Source organism: Epinephelus fuscoguttatus, linkage group LG13 (assembly GCF_011397635.1).
Source record: "Epinephelus fuscoguttatus linkage group LG13, E.fuscoguttatus.final_Chr_v1".
Lineage (NCBI taxonomy): Eukaryota > Metazoa > Chordata > Actinopteri > Perciformes > Serranidae > Epinephelus > Epinephelus fuscoguttatus.
The window spans coordinates 15,565,485-15,583,345 of record NC_064764.1 but is presented as its reverse complement, the minus strand read 5'-3'; the positions used below and the strand labels follow the sequence as shown (position 1 = coordinate 15,583,345).

Genomic DNA, 17,861 nt, shown 5'->3' with positions numbered 1-17,861 from the left:
ATCATATCAGAGATGGCTGACTTTTTAATACAAAAAGACAATGTATTCCAGGTCCTTCATTTTGACAGAGTAATATATAGTGCAGGTCTGTTAGTGCACAGGTTTACAAACTGTCTCCATTCATTGATTTTGGGGGCTGTATTATTCCTGCAGAGCCTTAATGATTAACTGTCTACCATGTAACTGCAGGGCCCTCTGTTGTGTGTCATTTTTTGTCTCTCTGAATGTTTGCTGTTGCTCACTGTCAAGCTGTGTAATGAAGGCAAATATTGGAGAAGTGACAGGATAGTATGTATCATATGTATTTCACCAAAACCATTTTTGTTTGTGTGTGTACGTGCGTGCGTGCACATGTACCTGTGCATGTGTATTTGTGTCTCCAGAGGCTTTGAAGTCCCAGCTGGACCAGGGGGAGGAGAAGACCTCCAAGATGAAACAGCTGCTGGTGAAGACCAAGAAGGACGTGGCCGATGCCAAGATGCAGGTCTGCTTCTGTGTGTGTGTGTGTGTGTGTGTGTGTGTGTGTGTGTTTGCAAGTGTATTCTGCAGGATTTTCTCTTGCTGTGTGTAACATTGCTGTCTGATGAATGTAAATAGTGTTATGCAACCATGTGTGGGCATGATTGTGGGAGAGGCCTTGAAGATGTTGGGAGTAGTTAATCATTTGTGTGCGTTGCATAAATTTTCACTATGTTTGTGCGTGTGTGTGTGTGTGTGTGTGTGTGTGTGCGTGTGTGCATACGTGCAGGAAAGCTCCCTATTGATGCTGCAGGCCTCTCTGAAAGGAGAGCTGGAGGCTAGCCAACAGCAGCTAGAGAGCAGCAAGGTAACACAGCCAGCACTGTTTAAAAAATATATATATGTTGTCAGAAATTAACATTTTGGTAAAGTGCTAATGTTTTTTCGGGGTCAAAAATCTGTTAAAAGTAAATTTTTACTTGCCTCGACACAAATTGTTTTATCTATTAGTGGTTATTAAAAAAAACAAAAAAAAACACAGACTAATCAGTACTGCATAAATGCAACAGAGATGAAAAGGAAGCAAAATGGCTCCCTCCTAAGCTTCTTCTATCATCAGCTCTGGAAAAAACAATGTATTTAATTCTTTTTTACCTTGCCCGATTTGGCAAGTGTGCTAGATTTACTAGCCCGACGTGGCATTTTACTTTCCTTTTACTTGCAATTGTTAATGTTGAGCCCTGCACAAGTTATATAATAAAACATGCATGTGTTTTCGCTTTAAGATTGAGGTGTGCGAGCTGACAGCCGAGCGCCACCGCCTGCAGGAGCAGTTGAGGTCAGCGTTGGAACAGCAACAGAGAACCAGCAGCTCCCTGCAGCAACGCATCAACAGCCTGCAGCAGGAGAGGGACACTACTAAGGTATACACACGCCTGTATACACAAACACACACCTGTAGAGTACATACAATCACTTATCACTGAACAGCTTGACCAGAGTGGGGCAAAAGAAAAGAGCATTGCTCAAGAACACATCAGCAGCAGCTGTGTTTGAGATGCTGCAACTAGAGGAGACATTTATTCTGAAAGAGTGGTGTTGTACAGCGCTGTGGCTCGTGACTATCTTTATTATTAATGTCTGAATTAATTCTTGATTAATCATTTAATCTTTACGATGTCAGAAGTTTTGCCCAAGGGGACAGCTTTTAATTGCTTGCTCACTTTGACCAACAGTTTTTGAGAGGCTGAAACCAGCAACACTTTTGCATGATGAATGATTTAAAGAGTCAATTATCAAGATTTGTTTTGTCAGTTGATTTTCTATCAAGTGACTGATCGATTAATCGGCTGCTTGTTTTCATACCAGTGTGATGTGACTGTAATTTGTCTGATGTTACCTCAACATGTACTATCAGTCAAACTGCAAATGGCTAATCAGCCAAGAAGCAATGAGCAAACAGCTTGTATTGTTTGTTTTATTTTTGCCAGCATCCATTTTTACTGCTAATAACTGAGAACGATACATTTTCCCATCATCTTTGAGAGGTGTTAATTCAACTTTATGGTCATTTTAGAGGCCGTAGTTTGTTTATTTATTTAATATTTTGTCCACCCCATTTATATCAATGTGAACCTATATAGGCATTGTGTAATTTGCTGTCTGTTCCCCATTCCTCAGTTTCTCTTGCCCTTTTATTTTACTCTGTGTACTCCTCACTCAGCTCTTACTTCATCTTGCCTTCTGAGTGTTTTGTCTCCTTACTGTCGTCTCTGCTTCCATTGTTGATAGCAACTCTACATTTTTGTGTCAGATATTTATACGGAGTTTATAGGGTTTGGTGCATGTGGATCAGTATGTAGCAAATATAGTGGAAAAAATGACAAATATCAATAGCCTGAGCCTTCAGTCTAATTAGAGACAGCAGTTTTAACAATATATGCATTTGTACTAAGGTGAAACACAAGCATTATAGATAGACAGTGTTTTCATGTTCACTTCTATTTATGTGAGGCAGTTAGCTAATGGTGTTTGTCCAGAGAGAGGTAAATTGTATGAGCATGGTGAACAGACTGAAAGAGGGCAATTAGAGAAACAGGAGAGATGAGGCATGATTCAGTGGCGTGAGGATTATATGACACTCATTGAAACATGAGTGGTGAAAAAGTAAAATGGCCTCAGCTCTTTTATCAGTTGGACACAGTTCAATGAAGTCTCTATAGTTGTTTTCTTAACCAGTAAAATAAATAAAAAGTAAATAAAATAAGGTGGTTACGACCATGACCATCAAAGTGAGGTACACTAACATTCTTCTTTACTTGTCTAACAGAAATGACGACAACTACAAATCTTATCATCTTTCGCAGTCTGTGAGAGCAGAGACAATTACACAGTCTACAGTAAATTTATATTGTGTTCTTCACCGTATATCTCTGCTTAATCTTTGTGCTGATTCCAGGCTGAGCTCACAGCAACAGCCAGCGAGTTTGAGAGTTACAAGGTGCGAGTCCACAACGTGCTCAAACAGCAGAAGAATAAAACCACTGCCCAGACTGAAGGAGACTCTGGCAAGTTAGAGAGGTAAGGACAACGCCTGTACGACAAATACGCATGACACAGACGGATGCAGGGAGACAACCACAAAGTGTAATGGTGAACTGCATCCTGAGACTGAATAAACATTAACACAAGCAGACAGATACACAGCCAGGAAAGTACCTAAATGCAGGTTGGCTTAGTAGCTACATGATAAGAAATACTTTTGAACTATACAGGAAATGTTTTTAACCAAAACAAAGAAATTACTCTACAACTAAAGCACATTGTTTAACATAAACTAAAACCAGTTGCAGTATTCATCCTGGGATCAGGTCTGATACCACTGCTTGGTCTTTCACTAAGATACAGACAAATACAGGACATAACACACGAGAAAGAATTTGTCACCAGAATAAAATATGTTACATAGAGAGTTGTTGTTATGTTACATTTGGACATTTCAAACAAATCAACATTTCTAAAGTGACGTAGTTCATATTACATGTATATGGGCTGAGTTTCACATCAAGAGGAGTTGGAAGGGGTGATGTGAGATCTCGGCAAGATGGCTGCCGGGAGGTCGAGAGCAGCAGATGACTTTTTAAGACTGAGAAACAACAGGGAAACATGTTCGAACATTTTCAGTAGTGTTTGTTGCGACAAAGCTGGGTATTTTAAGCCAAAACATGATGTATTCCCAACATTAACCAAGTGTTTTTGTTCTTAAAACTAACCACATGTTAACCTCAGTGTTGTCACGAGGTCTAGGGAACCAAATAACCCAGTACCAAGTTGCTTGGAAGCTTCTCCAGCCAAACAATGTGTGCATTTGATCCTTTTAATGCTGGGATCTAGACAATAAAAAGACTATTTGTCTGGTTTTGCTCACAGCCAATCACCACAGGTGTTCTTCAATTTAATGTGACGTGTGATTGCTGTTGAACACCTGCAGCAACAACCCATACAGTCTTGGGTGTGGAAAAGTTGAGTGCAGTGTATTTGGCAGGCAGTTCAGTGTGGCATGATGGCACTTAAGTGCTCAAAAGTATGGCTATACTACATGCCTGTGGTGTCGGTTGGCATTTTACACAAATGATGGATACTGAATGAAGTATTAAAAAAGGTATCAAATGTACGCTATTGGTATCGGTATCACTTTAAAGTAGTGGTATTGTAGTTCTTTTAAACAATGCCCAGCCCTAGTTGTCACAACATAAAACCAAAAGTTTCAACATATCTGCTACCTATGAAACCTACAAATGTTACATATCTGTGGTTTGCAGAAACACACAATGCCAACATTTTCTTCTAGTGACTGGGTTGTGTGCAAAGGCTGCTACTCAATGGACCATATTAAAATAAAGACCAATTCGTAATATGTGTCAGTCAATGCTGTGAGAGTGATGTGAATATAATGATTGTGTGTTGTGTCTGGCAGGGAGCACTTGTCCTCTCAGGTAGAACAGCTGAGGTCCAAGCTGGCAGAGAGCCAGCAGAGCCTCCAGAGCAGCACGGCAGAGCTGCAGCAGCTCCAGACTGAACACGACACTCTGCTGGAGAGACACAACAAAATCCTCCAGGAAACCATCAGCAAGGAGGCCGAGCTCCGTGAGAGGTGAGCCGGCTTGACTCCAAAGATTTGTTTTTTGTTCTCACTCTCCCTGTATGCCCCCTAGAGTACTTTCCTGCCGTATGCCATTCTTACCGATTCTGTACTAAATGAGCAGTCTATTTTAAATTCCCTCTCACTTTGTCTCCACCTCCAGGCTGCTGTCAGTGCAGTCAGAGAACGTGGCTCTGAAGTCAGATCTGTCCCAGGCTCATAATGATCTGTCCTCCCAGACCGAGGCTCAGCGCCAGACCTACAGGGAGCAGCTGAGGAAGCTGCAGGACGACCACCGGGCCACTGTGGAGACCCTGCAGGGCCAGCTGACTCGCGTCGAGGAGCAACTCTTCAGCCTGCAGAACCAGAACAGTAAGCATGGAGGGAAATAAAATTTTGATCTGTTTAAATGAACCCAACACTGATCCTGTACATAAAGTAGCAGTGGAAACTGTGAGGTAACAAATGTATCTATGATATTAAAAAGCAGCTGAGTGATTCAGAAAGTGGCTGCTGCTCGAACAGACAGCGGGAAGCTCAAGGGGTGCATGAATGGTATCCTATAAAGAGATCCATCAAAGCATCAAGTGCTAAGAGTGCTGAAGTTCTCCGTCTTGTTTACTCTGCTTCTCTGAGAGAGGAATGATGGGAGAGGGAACAGAGGAAGGGGCATTCTGGTGTGTTTATCAGTAGAGCAGCACTGCAGGCTCATTCATCACCTCCCACACAGCTGCCCTCTGGAGTCAAACAGCAAATACACACGTAGTAATGCCTCGGAAAGGAAAGTGTGTGTTTGTGTGTGTGTGTGTGTGTGTGTGTGTGTTTCTTCTCTGTCACTACAGCCTGGCCAGGTGTTGGCGAGGCTCCTCAGCTCCGTTCCCGCCTCTCAGCGTGGCAAACAGCTCACTGTGGCATCTGGAGAGACTCATCATTAGCGGCTCGCACATGGACGCCAGAATTAGCCCGATATACAGGGCCGATGTTAGCCTTTACTGGAAGTCAGATTTCAGCCTTTTTACGACAGTATTTTGATTTATTAGCTTTAAAAATGCAGAAGGGCTCAAAATCAGTGTGTTTTACTGGCCCTAGTGGGCAGGTGGGTCATAAAGCTGCTGGCCCCTGGACAGTTTTACTGGCCTCGTATATTTTTTTATGAATCAACTGTAACAAACAGTAAAATTGATCTATGTTCGTTATCGTGTTCTGTCCCATTTACTCTTCAATCTAAACAATCAGACAGTACATAAACACAAATACTAATTCTAGAGAGATACTTTGACAAGTTAGAAACCAGTCGAGACAGCAGCTTCTCTCTGCTCTTTCTTGTTGTAGTTTTGCAGGGACTTTGCTCAGTATTCATTTGTGATCAAGAGAATTCATTCTCCTATGAATTGGTGTCCTTTTCCCCCCTCATAGCTTATTTTTTTTTTACCACTACAGCTTCATTTATCTTGAGTCTGTCCTCCTGCGAGTTGAACTTGTAACAGATTTGATTGATTAGAGCTGTGCACATCCTAAAGCGCTCTTTAACAAGGAGTGTTGTGTCAAGAGTAAAGAGAAGAAGTAGCAGTATTACGCAGACGCAGCATTATATGGTAAAGATGTTTGTTTTTTTTGCAGTGAGCTTTTAAGTTTACTGTTCTGGCTAGGCGCTCTTCTGGCAGCGAGCCATCAGGAAACCATCAGCTTAACTGTGAGATTTTCTGAACCCTGATCAGAGTACAAAACCTGGTCAAACTCTAATGCATTTACACACAAGAAAGGACCTTGGTGTCTTGCTCTCCTCACTTAGCTGCAGAGGGAAAGAGGAGGCAGAGTAGCAGACTGGAGGTGGGAAGCTGGGGGGATTGGTTTAGTCTGGTCTTTTGGTTCAGTCTCAGGTCCATTAATCATAATCTTCTCTTTTTGTCCACCCACTCTCTGAAGCACTGCACCCTTCCCTCTCGCCCTTCTCCGCACACTTGTTGTCATTGTTCATGCCAGCTGAACTGGTTAATGCCAGAGTGTCTGGTGCCCCCTCATGTCACAATGAAGTAGGACGCTGTGAAATTGTGTGAATTCTGTGCAGTGTGTTAAGGGATTGGTCATACTGCTGCAGCATAGTCTTGAGGTTCTCTGGAAAAATGGACATCCAAAAAATGTCAACAATACTCTCTACTCAAGACATATATATAGTATTTTATAGCCCTTAGTTATTGAGCTCTTGCCTCTATCAAATTAGGTGACATCAGGCTGCAAAATAATGTTTTTTTTTCTTTAACTTAAGGAAAAAATGTTATTTTTGGCAATGAATTATCTGTGGTATTTTCTGTTGTTTTACCTCACTCTGCTTTTTCATACGCTTGTATTATCTGCTTAACCATGAATAACAAAAATATGTTCTTGTACCAACTTTTACCGTCTTACAGGTTCAGTGGCGGTCCAGTCTGTCCGTAAGCCCCTGTCGTCAGACCCCCATCGCAGAAGCACAGATCAGAACCAGGCAGGGCTGAATCTAATGGCCCTCAGCGACCTGCAGTCTATGGCCAGGGAGGAGGGCGAGGGCATGGAGACCACTGAGACGGAGAGCCCTTCTCCAGGTCTTGCGTCTCTGCCCTCACTGGAGCAGCTTCTGACGTCCCCGGACCCCAAACAAGGTGTGCTTGAAAATGGAGGTGCACCGTGTTGCAGTTATTAGGTTTACAAAAGCAGCATGTACGGTACTTCACCGATCTCAAAAGTTACATATTCAGTCTCTTCTCCCAAAAAGCAACCTACCACATTTCTAAAAGTTTTCATTTCTTTTTGACTGTGACTCAAACATGATCATTCATGATATGTAACAAGTAAAAAACATGATTACTCTAAGTTCACACCACGGCAATTCGTCCACTGTGCCCCTGACTCTCTCTCTCAAAAAAAAAAAAAGATTTTTAACTTGTGTGTGCCTGGTTTGGTCTCTAGAGCCATTCGTGTGGACGGTGGAGCCCACCAAAGAGGAGCTGAGTCAAAAGCTGAGCACAGCCACCCGCAGTATGGAGCACATGAACAGCCTCCTGCATGAAACCGAGGCCACCAACGCTGTTCTCATGGAGCAGATCACTGTATGTATATGCACACACCCAGAAAACAATATATTAATGAGTTTAATTTCACTCTTCACAGCCTATTCATTCAAACTGTTTCTTGTCAGTTGTATAAACAACATAAATTTCAGACATTCATAGTTAATTCTAAGTGATTTTAAGTATGAAATGCTTTTAAATGTGTCTCATAAATATAACACCCTTCTCTAAATTAACCTCACTTAGTCCATATTTGATCTCATAGATTTTATTTCATTGAAGAGAGGCAATCAAAGAGAAACAGGCATATTTGTTTGGCAGCCGTGTAAAATCACATCTGTGGACCAGTTCTTTGGTGTTTATTGTCCAACACAGTTTTTATTACACAAAAGTGTAATAAACACAACTTAAACTGGCCGATAAGCCCCAACAGTGATATCAAAGAGCCTGGCGTTGTTCACAGTCCCCTCTTTGTCCAGCAGAAAGTAGAACTTATGTCCTTTGACCTTGAGAGGGATGAATGAGGGTGACTCATGTCTGTGAGCATGACAGGCTACCTGGGACAGTGGGACTGTTATGCTCCGGCCTCGGTCTGGACCCAAAGGTGACTGAGTGGAAATTGTCACCATCCTCCCACCTCGATGTAAAACCACCTGGCTGACAGAGCGCCGGCAAAACAGGACCCCGAGTCCGACAATCCCCGCACCGATGGCCAGACACCCCAGCGTGAAGCTGTACCTCCAGGTGTTTGAGCCCAGGTTCATCTCAAAACTCCACATCCCAGCCAGCCCGGTGGTGGTGGTGGACGTCTTGGCTCTCCCCTTCTCTGTGGCGCTCCCTGTGTCTCTGAGTCCGGTGTAAGCGAAGTGGCCCATGTATGTCCAGAAGAGCACCTGTCCGCCGCAGAAGACCGTGAGGAGCCGGAAGAAGCGGGTCCTGTCGTGCTGGAAGAGGGTGACGTCTCTGGAGGGCTGAGCGGAGGTGCAGAGGCTGCGGCGGGCAGCCAGCTGCCTGTGAGCCGCTCCGAGGCGGCCTGTGTGGAGGAATATCTTGCTGCACAGACCTGCTATACATGTGACCCGGTTAACTATGTTGGAAGTGCTCGGTGATGCCTGTGTGGACATCGACGTAACGTTACACTGAAAGACTCTTTGCTGAATGTTAAAGAGTCGAAACTGTCTGGAGTAACACCCCACCGTCCCGCAGAGCAGCCGCTCCAGACCCATTTTTAACGGCGACAAATAGCTTTAATACTCCAACACCTATTTCAACATTGAACTAAAACAGTTAACGTCGTGTAAACGTTATAACAACCCGCGTTTCACAGCGTATTTCCCGACACACTAGCGAGCTGTAGCTTAGAGGGCGCCGCCATCTTTGTTATGTGTGACGTAAGGTGTCAGGTTACGGGAAGTACCGCTGACCAAAATTAAAATCAGCTCATAGTACTGCATCTGTAAAACCACTAACTCTATTTGTGAATTGTCTTTATGTTTTTATGACTAACACTAATGAAATAAGAAATAATTATGATACTGTTGTTGGAAAATACATTTGACATATTTTCAGTTGTGTTTATTTAACCAGGTATTAATATGTCTGAAGATAGGTTTGAAAAGAAACCATTTCTTTCTTTTTTTTTAATGTTAGTTTTTATTTTATTTTCAACAACTTATACAGTCATATTCATAAATTTGCCCATAGTTTAAAAACATTTTTCCTCTGCATCCACATAGCCCATGGGAAATTTCATAATTATGGAATGAAATTGAAACAAAGGTAATAAATAACAATAATAATAACAATAATAATGATAATAAAATGCATTAGTTTGAAGAACAGAAGTGCAAATCAGGGGGGGAAACTATGGATGGAGGAGAAGGGTCAGGAAAGGGAGTTGTGTGTAAATCTGTGTAGTGGTATAAGTAAGTGTATGCATAAGGAGACAGGATGAGCTGGGAAGACAACACCACATTTCCAGTTAGAATGTGTTGGAGAAACTAGTTCACTTTACTGTATTAACATAGCCATGGCAGGGCTCCACCTCTTAATGAATATATATTTTTGGAGTCTCAAAGAGTATGTTATTGATTGATGATGATGAAATGATGGTCAGTTTATGAGTTCTCCTTGTCATGGCATTCTTTGCGTCTACCATGCCAGATATCTGTTGCTTACCTATTGACCAAATAATGTATGCACTGTAAATTATTTGGTTTCAAAAGTTTGAAAGTTTGAAGTTTGAAGTTTGATTTTTTTCTTTTTACCTTCAATAGTGGCTTTTTTATCAAAGATAACAACAGTAACATTATACAGCAAATGTTTTATTGACATTTAAAACAGTTTTGGTCCCAAGAGAATAATAATTCATGAATAACACTTCCATTTAGTCTTTGTCCCCACAGTGTTGCATCACGGGAAAATGCTATTGTACCTGGATTTTGAATTTGTTTTCCTCTCCAGAAAGATGTACATGAGCCGCGATCTTTATTACAACACAGTGGTGCAGTTGGGCTCTTCGTATTTGGGGAAACAGTTTTTCTTTGGGCTCTCTGCAGTCTACTCAGTGGTTAGATAGAATAGGTTTAAACTGTGATTCATTATATGTTCAGCAATTGTTCCCTGATCTACTTCCAATATTGCAAACCATAGATTAACTGTCTATTTCTATTGTGAACTTGGAAGCTAACAATGTTAAATGCAGGGAATTTGCCAAAGATTTGGGTTTCATTATTTAAAGTTGCCGATGTGTTCTACCTGCTAGTTGTTGAAGAGTGAGGTCCGTCGTCTCGAGCGAAACCACGAGAGGGAGAAGAGCGTAGCCAACCTGGAGTACCTGAAGAACGTCCTGCTTCAGTTCATCTTCCTGCAGTCTGGCAGCGAGAGGCAGGCGCTTCTGCCCGTCATTCACACAATGCTGCAGCTCAGTCCAGAGGAGAAAAGCAAACTGGCTGCCATCGCACAAGGTATGTGCTGGGTGGACAGGTTTTGTCAACAGACCCAGATTCCCCAGAGATGACTGTTAATCATGACTTTACACACACACCTCTTGTGCTATTCCCACAATAATACATACTGTTGTCTCCATGGTTTCTAACCAAGTGTTCTTCAATTTCCTTTGTGCAGGTGGGGAAGAGGGGTCCGGGTCTCGCGGCTCAGGCTGGACATCCTATCTCCACAGCTGGTCTGGGATCAGATAGACATGTGATGATCAACCGACCTGACAAAAACAATAGAAGCACAGTGCTGTGATGTTACTGGACCTTTTCTGTGAAAACCTGTACTAAGCTGTGATGCTGTACATTTGAAATAGTGGCATAACTGGGGCATTTACTAAATTCGGGGCACACAATAGAAGGGACCAAGGGACGTATCAGAAAAGAATGAGGAAGTGTGAGGTAGAGATTAAACCAAAACATTTGACATGAACACTGATTTGATTCTGCAGTGCAATAGTTCCATTAATCTCTTACCAATGAACGTCAACTGTGACACATTTCTGTCTTCCTTAGTCTTACTATTGACACATGTATTTATAACAATATTTACTGGACCTGAAGGTTACACTGTCTTGAAGTGGAGCCCATAAAGCATTATAAGGCACCATTAGCACTATGAAAAAACATTGTATAATGTACTTGATGTGCACAAATTGTGGGAGGAACATTTAATCAAGGGGATTACTGCTTAGTGAATGGCATGATATAACTTGAATATGATTTTCAGATGATGGATTACTTTGCAAGATTTTACTTGCACTTTTAATGGGCTTGTTCTGTGTAGTGCAGCACACTTAAAGGACTATACCGGAGTTTTAGCGCCTTTGGTACAAATCAAACAGACTTTACATTGCTTTCAACAGTTTTTAAGGGTTTGATGAGATGTTAAAGATTTTTGAGTGTGTCTACCTTAGAGGAACCCTTTTTCCCATTCATTGCAGTATGAAAATCGACACAAAACTTGCTCTGTACATGAGTAAACATTTATTTTTGAGCAGTTGTTGCCTGGAATGTAGTAAAAGACACTGAGAAAACTTAAATGCAACATGCTTTGGAAAACAATCAGCAATAGTGATAAGTATGTGTGATTTAGTTTACAGAGTGCTGCAAGGCCAACACAGATGTTAGCGTGGCCCTTTCTTCTCCTCAACAAAAAGCCTATGGGATTTTTCCATATGCAAAGCTAACATTAGGCTATAAACAAACTACAAAATAATTGCATGACTTCAACATCATCACCACAACAGCTGTAAAACCATATTTGGCATGATGATGCTCTGTAGTCTTATTTAGCCACTTGTTAGCTTAACTCTTTTTTTCAGACAGTCTTAAAAATTCACACATGGGGTATTTACCGACGTGTTTTATGTCATAGAGCAAATCGTGGAAGTCTCCTAAGCTGCACACCCTTCACTGACTTCGAGACGAGGGTACTGAGAATTCTAACGCTCATGTGCAGCACTCTGTGGGTTAAAACATGCTACAACCCCTTGTGGTCTGTTTAATCCCTGCTGTATGCCTCACAAAGGAGTGCGTGTCTACATCTTCAGGCTCACCTGACCAACACGAGTGACTGAACATTATCAGTAACAGCATATTTGTGCTTTTATTCTGACTGGTTTTGCAGTTGTTCACTGATGCCTCACATTCTGTAATCAAGAGACATTATCATTTTCATTCATTGAGTTTGGTTCATCATATCTTGTAGTGATGGTTGGTTTGTGATTTTTGTTCTGGTTACTGTGTAATTTGTTGTTGTGGTTGTTATTTAATGCCAAATTATCATTTCACTGCTTTCTGCATCTGTTCTGGGTATACTTTTATGGTCAGTCGAGCTGCTGTTTGATCACTGTACACAAAAGATGTGTTGCAACTTCATCCACGCAGCTGTCTTGTTGAAGGACGGTTCCCATGACAGCAAGCACATCCTCCATGCTAAAGTGTCCTTGAGCAAGACTCCTTGTAAGACCCGTGGGTGCTTTTTTACACTGTCTGACCACGACCTCTGACCTCCGTGTGGAGGTGGTAGAAAGAGAGAAGTTAATTCTGCACACATCCACCCACTTTTACATCATACCAATACATGCTGGCTCAAGTCCTGCTAACGATAACGATAACTGGCCTGTTCGTTGTCTCATTCCAGTGGCAGCTTTTTTGTTTCTGTAATTCCTTCAGCGTAAGTGAATGTATTTTTATCCAAGGCTTTTATATTTATGATGATTAATATCAGCAGGAGCTATAAGAGATTACTTCAGCTATAAAATGTGATCTGTATAAGAATGAATGAGCATTTACAGTATGTTAACTAGTTCACTGTGTAACAGCTTATATCAGACGCAGTTCTTGTTTTTTTTTCTGGTTATTTCACACTGAAAAATGAAAATAAAGTTAACATGGACAGGAATGTGTCCAAAAACTTTAATTGTAATGCATTTTGGTGCGACACTTTGCATCTGCATGTCATTATATGCAACAGCAGCCAGATTTTTTTGTTTTTTAACAAATCTCAGTCACAACTTTACTAATGTTGCTAAATCACTTGAAGCATACAGTTTTTAAGGATATTTATCATGATAAAGTAAATCAAGATGAACACACAACCATTTCATCCTGTTTTCAGACTTGTAAATCCTAAAATTTATTGTTAAACACTTCTGTCCGAGAGAGTTTCTCAATTTCAGTGTCAGTCTGTGAGCAGTATGAATCAGTGCATCCATAGTCTCTTTGTAGTCATGCATTTATTCTCTCGCTATGAAAGTCCTCATCCCTCCTGAAGAAGGGAGGGGGGGTGTAGGGTCTTTCCTTTTAAGGAAATATATGTGGCTTCTAGTGTCATGACGCAATCAGGGGAGGAAAGAATAAATAATAGCTACTGTGTGCCACTGAGGGAAAGGTAAACATGCTATTATCTGTTCAGCCTCCTTTGGGAGCAGCACTGTCATTAATACCCCGCTGTTTTTTGTTTTTTTTTAGATTTTCCTTTGTAATTAATCCTATAATCTGTTCACGTCTTGTCATATTTTGCAGAGCCCTGCAGATTAGAGGGCCAATTCTTTATTTTATACTCTATCTAAAGTGAAGTTTGTTTGTATGGGACAGGGTTTTTCACGGCTCTCTCTCTCCATCTTGAACTTCTGTGCAGTTTCCGGTGGCCAGAAAATAAAAAAGTTAAGACTTCCATACGTCCTGAACTGATGCTTCGTGTGTGAATTATAAAAGATTATATCATATGCTGGAGCAGCAGCCTGCATTAATCTGATAGCAGATACACGTCTCGTAATCTGTAGATAGGAGCACACCGTGCAGTGGGTTAGCAGGGCGGGTGTTGCCCGTTTTCTGGCAGCATGAGTGAAAATGTATTTCTCCAGCGGTGGAAGCTGCAGCCTGGAGGAGAAGATGCTGCAGATACACTGAGACACAGGCAACGAGCGCGGCGGCCTTCAAAATAAAAGCACACGTTTTTAGAACGGATGTGAGTGAGTTTGTCTCTCTGGGTTATGGGACTGGTTACCTGTCCACAATTTAGCTGTAAATAATTGCTAGATGATATTATGTGACCCAAAAGATAACAGTAGTGACACTAAAAGTGTGATGTTAAGCAGGGCAACCATTTCATTTATCTTTGTTTGTGTTTTTCAGTTTACAGTTTTGACATCTTTTTATTGTGCACTACAAAATCAAATAATAAAATACTGAAAAAAGAAAGAAGGAAGGAAAAAGAATGAAAGCGAAAATGAATTTACTTGAAAAATGCCATCAGTTTCAGACAAACAGCTGCTGTTGCCACCAAAAGCATAAAATCCATCACTTCCAGTGTGCAGAAGATCTGTTAGACATTAGAGCATCAAGTAAACATCCAGGTTTGGAGACAGGCCCTTTTCATTTCAGTTGTTTAATAGGAAAAACAAAGATAGCTTTCATCTATTAAAATGTCCCCACATAAGTGTGAAAAGCGGAGCAGCATGTACATTATGAAACTGAACAATTTAAATGGAATTCTACCATTATTAATATTATTATTTACACATGAGCTTTTCCAACTGTGTGACAAGCTAGTTTAGAATCACTTGTGTGTTATCATAGTTCAAGTGAGCAAAATTGACTTCTGTATGTATTCATACATTGCATAGGCCCTATTAGCAGATATAAAACCAAAACAAGAATTTTTAGCCTATAGGCCAATGACATTACCAAAACAATAAACAGATCAAGCACACTGTGCTAGTAAGAGGCACAGCTTTTTACTGCCACTTTTATTATAAAAATATATTTTCTAATTTCTTTAGAATATTACCTTTATCCTTATATTCTAATACTTATTTATATTTTTGTCTAATATTATATATATTTATAAACACAGATCCATGGAAGTAGTTTTGTAAAATCATTATCTATGATGTATCATACAGATTAAAAACATTTTTTAATGAAAGTGTAGATGTTTTTGTGATTTCTATTTGGTTATTATTTTAATTCAAGTTGGCTTTTATTTTCTTTGAAATGAAATTTATTGATGGAATTAGGGAGTGTTCATTACTTATGAGGGGGGAATAAAAGGGGAGGGCATGTCAAATAATTTTTTAAGCACTGAGGAGGGACTTATGTTCTTTTATTCTGGCTAAGGGAAGTGGCAGACAAATTAAAATGGTTGGGGTTTGTATTTATTTTCATGACAAATTTAAGGAAAATCTTTTTGTGGAAGGTATAAATCATAAAAATTACACAATTTATCGTAGCCAGAAATTGTAAAAACAGAATTTTTCAGTGGATTTTCAAATTTCCAGTGGTCCTTGGACATATTGTGTGCGACAAATGCTTCTGTCAGAAGAAAAACATGACCAAATCTGACCTTAAAATAGTGATATTTTATCAAAAACAATCCATTCTACATCTCATTTAAAATTTGACCAAAAATAAACTAACCACTAACTAACCAGCATGCAGGACACGAGTGAAAAACTAAGGCTTTTTTCAACTCAAGAATTTTGTCTTCAACTTTTAAACATCAAAGGATACGTTTAAAAAAGTCTAACAACTAATTACTGATAGGGGTGGGGGTCAGGCATTTTCTGCCAGTCACTCAGGGAGACTAAAGGAAAAAAAGATTCGGGGGGGGGAGTAAGTAAAGAACAGTCCAATAATATAATGCTTTACGTTGAAAGTCACAACCGGAAGTGATCTGTTCCGTTGAGTGTAGATTGACGGTTGGAGCACAGAGGCGAGGCCCGTCTTCGCCATTCTGCTCTGTGTGTGCAAACCGACACTCGCCAACGTTACATCCCAGACTGAACAACATCTGGACGGTCTGCGACTGAAGTCAGAAAACACCAGTGTGGTCCGGGAGAGAGCGGAGAGATGCTCGGCATCAGTGAAATGACAAACGGGTGAGTGAGAAGTTACAAACTGTTTCTGTAACAGAGACATTTGTCGGAGAAGTTGGGAAGTTGACACTTTCTCCCTGGATGATAAAAAAAAAACGCAGCCCCGGTTTGTTCCATTCTCTCATGGGGTCGGAGAACTGTAATTTAGTCAGGACAGAGTTTAATGTCGCCTTTTATGTACAAATAAACTGTCTTATGTGTATCATACAGACGGTGTTTGTTACAGAAAGTTAAAGATATGTACACAGTATGCGAAGCTAACGTAGTTTAACGTTAGTTACTTTAATGTAAAGCTGCAATCTCAACTTGGTCACTCTATTGCTCTGTGGCGCCCTCTACCGTGTTGTTGATGGAAGCGTTTAACCACTGTCATTACATAGGTCAACCAATACTAGAAACAGATTTAATAATGGAGTTTGGTATGATAAGCCACCGTCAGATAGGTTTAAAGTTACTTTTTTGCTAGATTTTATAAGATGTTTTGGGGCCTATGAAGCACTCCTGCTTCTTATAGCATAGTCTGAAAATAATGTAAGTTCAATCGTTATTGTTGCTAGCAATGCAACAGGCTTAATATGGAGCACTGTTGTAGCACTGATATCAGGTATATTACAGGAGTTAGCAACAAAAAACACTGATTTATAATAGCTGCTCGATTTCATTTTTAAACAACAGGAATATTAGTGCAGTTTTGTTTAGTTTCTTTCTTTCTGAAGCATGTAAACTACTACAGTCTTAGCCAAGATACTCAGATGTCTTCATAACAAAAAAATCCTTTCAGTTATGAACATTTTCTCATTGCATTTTATGAATTATGATATCTCCAAAATGTAGCAATAGTCAAGATAATTATCTGCAAGAAGGATATCCAAGAATCAACAGAGACTCTGTTGTGTAAGTCCTATCATACCCTTTGTCTTTTGGATTTAACAAGTCAATAGACGTGCAGGGAATCTGAAACCTCTCCCTCAGTCTGTAGCTAGTTGGTTCTTGTTATTTCTTTTCTTCTTTCTTAATACTTACTGTGTGTGTGTGTGTGTGTGTGTGTGTGTGTGTTTCTGTTAGTATGTGAGTTGCCTTTAAGATCATAAGACTTGCCCCTGCTTTAGCTTGATGATCAGAGTGAATTCCCTCTTCTCTCTGCTTCATTCATTTGTCTCGCGGAGCAGTTCAAAGATGTGATGAGATGATGTCATTCAAACACAAATAATGGTCCATACGAATGTAGAAAACAAAGTGTGACATCCTGCTCTGATAAGTTTATGAATTCAGATAACTTAGTAAACCCCCAGAAATAGAGTAAATGCAGCATTTGTGTGATAATGCAGTACATATTGATGTGCAAACTGTCTAATGTAATGACACTCATAGGTAAGCTAAGGTAATGTTTTTTTTTCAGTTAACAGTTTTGCTATTAAATGCATCATCATCACTACTCATATGGGATTATAATGATAGTTAATCTGCATTAGATCCAGGTAGTGATGTCACAATACCAAAATCTTTGTTTCGGTACCAGTACCAATATGAATTTCGATACTTTTTGATACTCTTCGGTACTTTTCCTAAGGAAAAGTCCTTCTGGATACAAACCTTTAGAACAATAAATAGTAGGGGTGTAACGGTACCAAAAAAATCATGGTTCGATAAGTACCTCGGTACGGACGTCACGGTTTGGTAACTCAAATGTTCCACGAAGTTTGTGTTGTCTCGTGTTGTCTCCCTTTGCGAGGCAGACTTTCTCTTGCCTTTTTTCACATGCGCCAGCTGTGAATGTTGATACAGGTGTTGTCATACACACCACTTGTGCAATCTGTGCTCCAATAGGAACAAGAAA

General features: G+C 40.4%; 3 protein-coding genes across 3 annotated transcripts in view; 2 read left to right on the top strand and 1 right to left on the bottom strand.

Moving 5' to 3' along the window:
• LOC125900282 (GRIP and coiled-coil domain-containing protein 2) overlaps positions 1–13,790 on the top strand; it is a 29,088-nt gene extending 15,298 nt beyond the window's left edge. The window contains exons 15-24 of the mRNA XM_049595192.1: positions 384–484; positions 749–826; positions 1,245–1,382; positions 2,918–3,039; positions 4,436–4,612; positions 4,764–4,972; positions 7,009–7,236; positions 7,544–7,683; positions 10,409–10,610; positions 10,771–13,790. Of these exons, the coding sequence (XP_049451149.1) occupies positions 384–484; positions 749–826; positions 1,245–1,382; positions 2,918–3,039; positions 4,436–4,612; positions 4,764–4,972; positions 7,009–7,236; positions 7,544–7,683; positions 10,409–10,610; positions 10,771–10,844 (1,469 nt within the window). The 3' untranslated portion in view covers positions 10,845–13,790. The remainder of the gene's footprint in view (positions 1–383; positions 485–748; positions 827–1,244; positions 1,383–2,917; positions 3,040–4,435; positions 4,613–4,763; positions 4,973–7,008; positions 7,237–7,543; positions 7,684–10,408; positions 10,611–10,770) is intronic.
• Positions 7,897–9,180, bottom strand: tmem223 (transmembrane protein 223). The gene has a single exon (XM_049595198.1). The coding sequence runs from the start codon at positions 8,868–8,870 to the stop codon at positions 8,052–8,054; it is 819 nt and encodes a 272-aa protein (XP_049451155.1). The 5' UTR covers positions 8,871–9,180; the 3' UTR covers positions 7,897–8,051.
• A 2,059-nt stretch (positions 13,791–15,849) lies between the features above and the next one.
• The window catches only part of lims2 (LIM and senescent cell antigen-like domains 2), a 33,045-nt gene continuing 31,033 nt past the window's right edge, over positions 15,850–17,861 (top strand). Inside the window, exon 1 of the mRNA XM_049594049.1 lies at positions 15,850–16,027. Coding sequence (XP_049450006.1) covers positions 15,999–16,027 — 29 coding nt within the window. The 5' untranslated portion in view covers positions 15,850–15,998. The remainder of the gene's footprint in view (positions 16,028–17,861) is intronic.

What these genes read in the sequence shown, in the direction of transcription:
- tmem223 (XM_049595198.1), bottom strand. Translation starts at nt 8,870, where the DNA reads ATGGGTCTGGAGCGGCTGCTCTGCGGGACGGTGGGGTGTTACTCCAGA.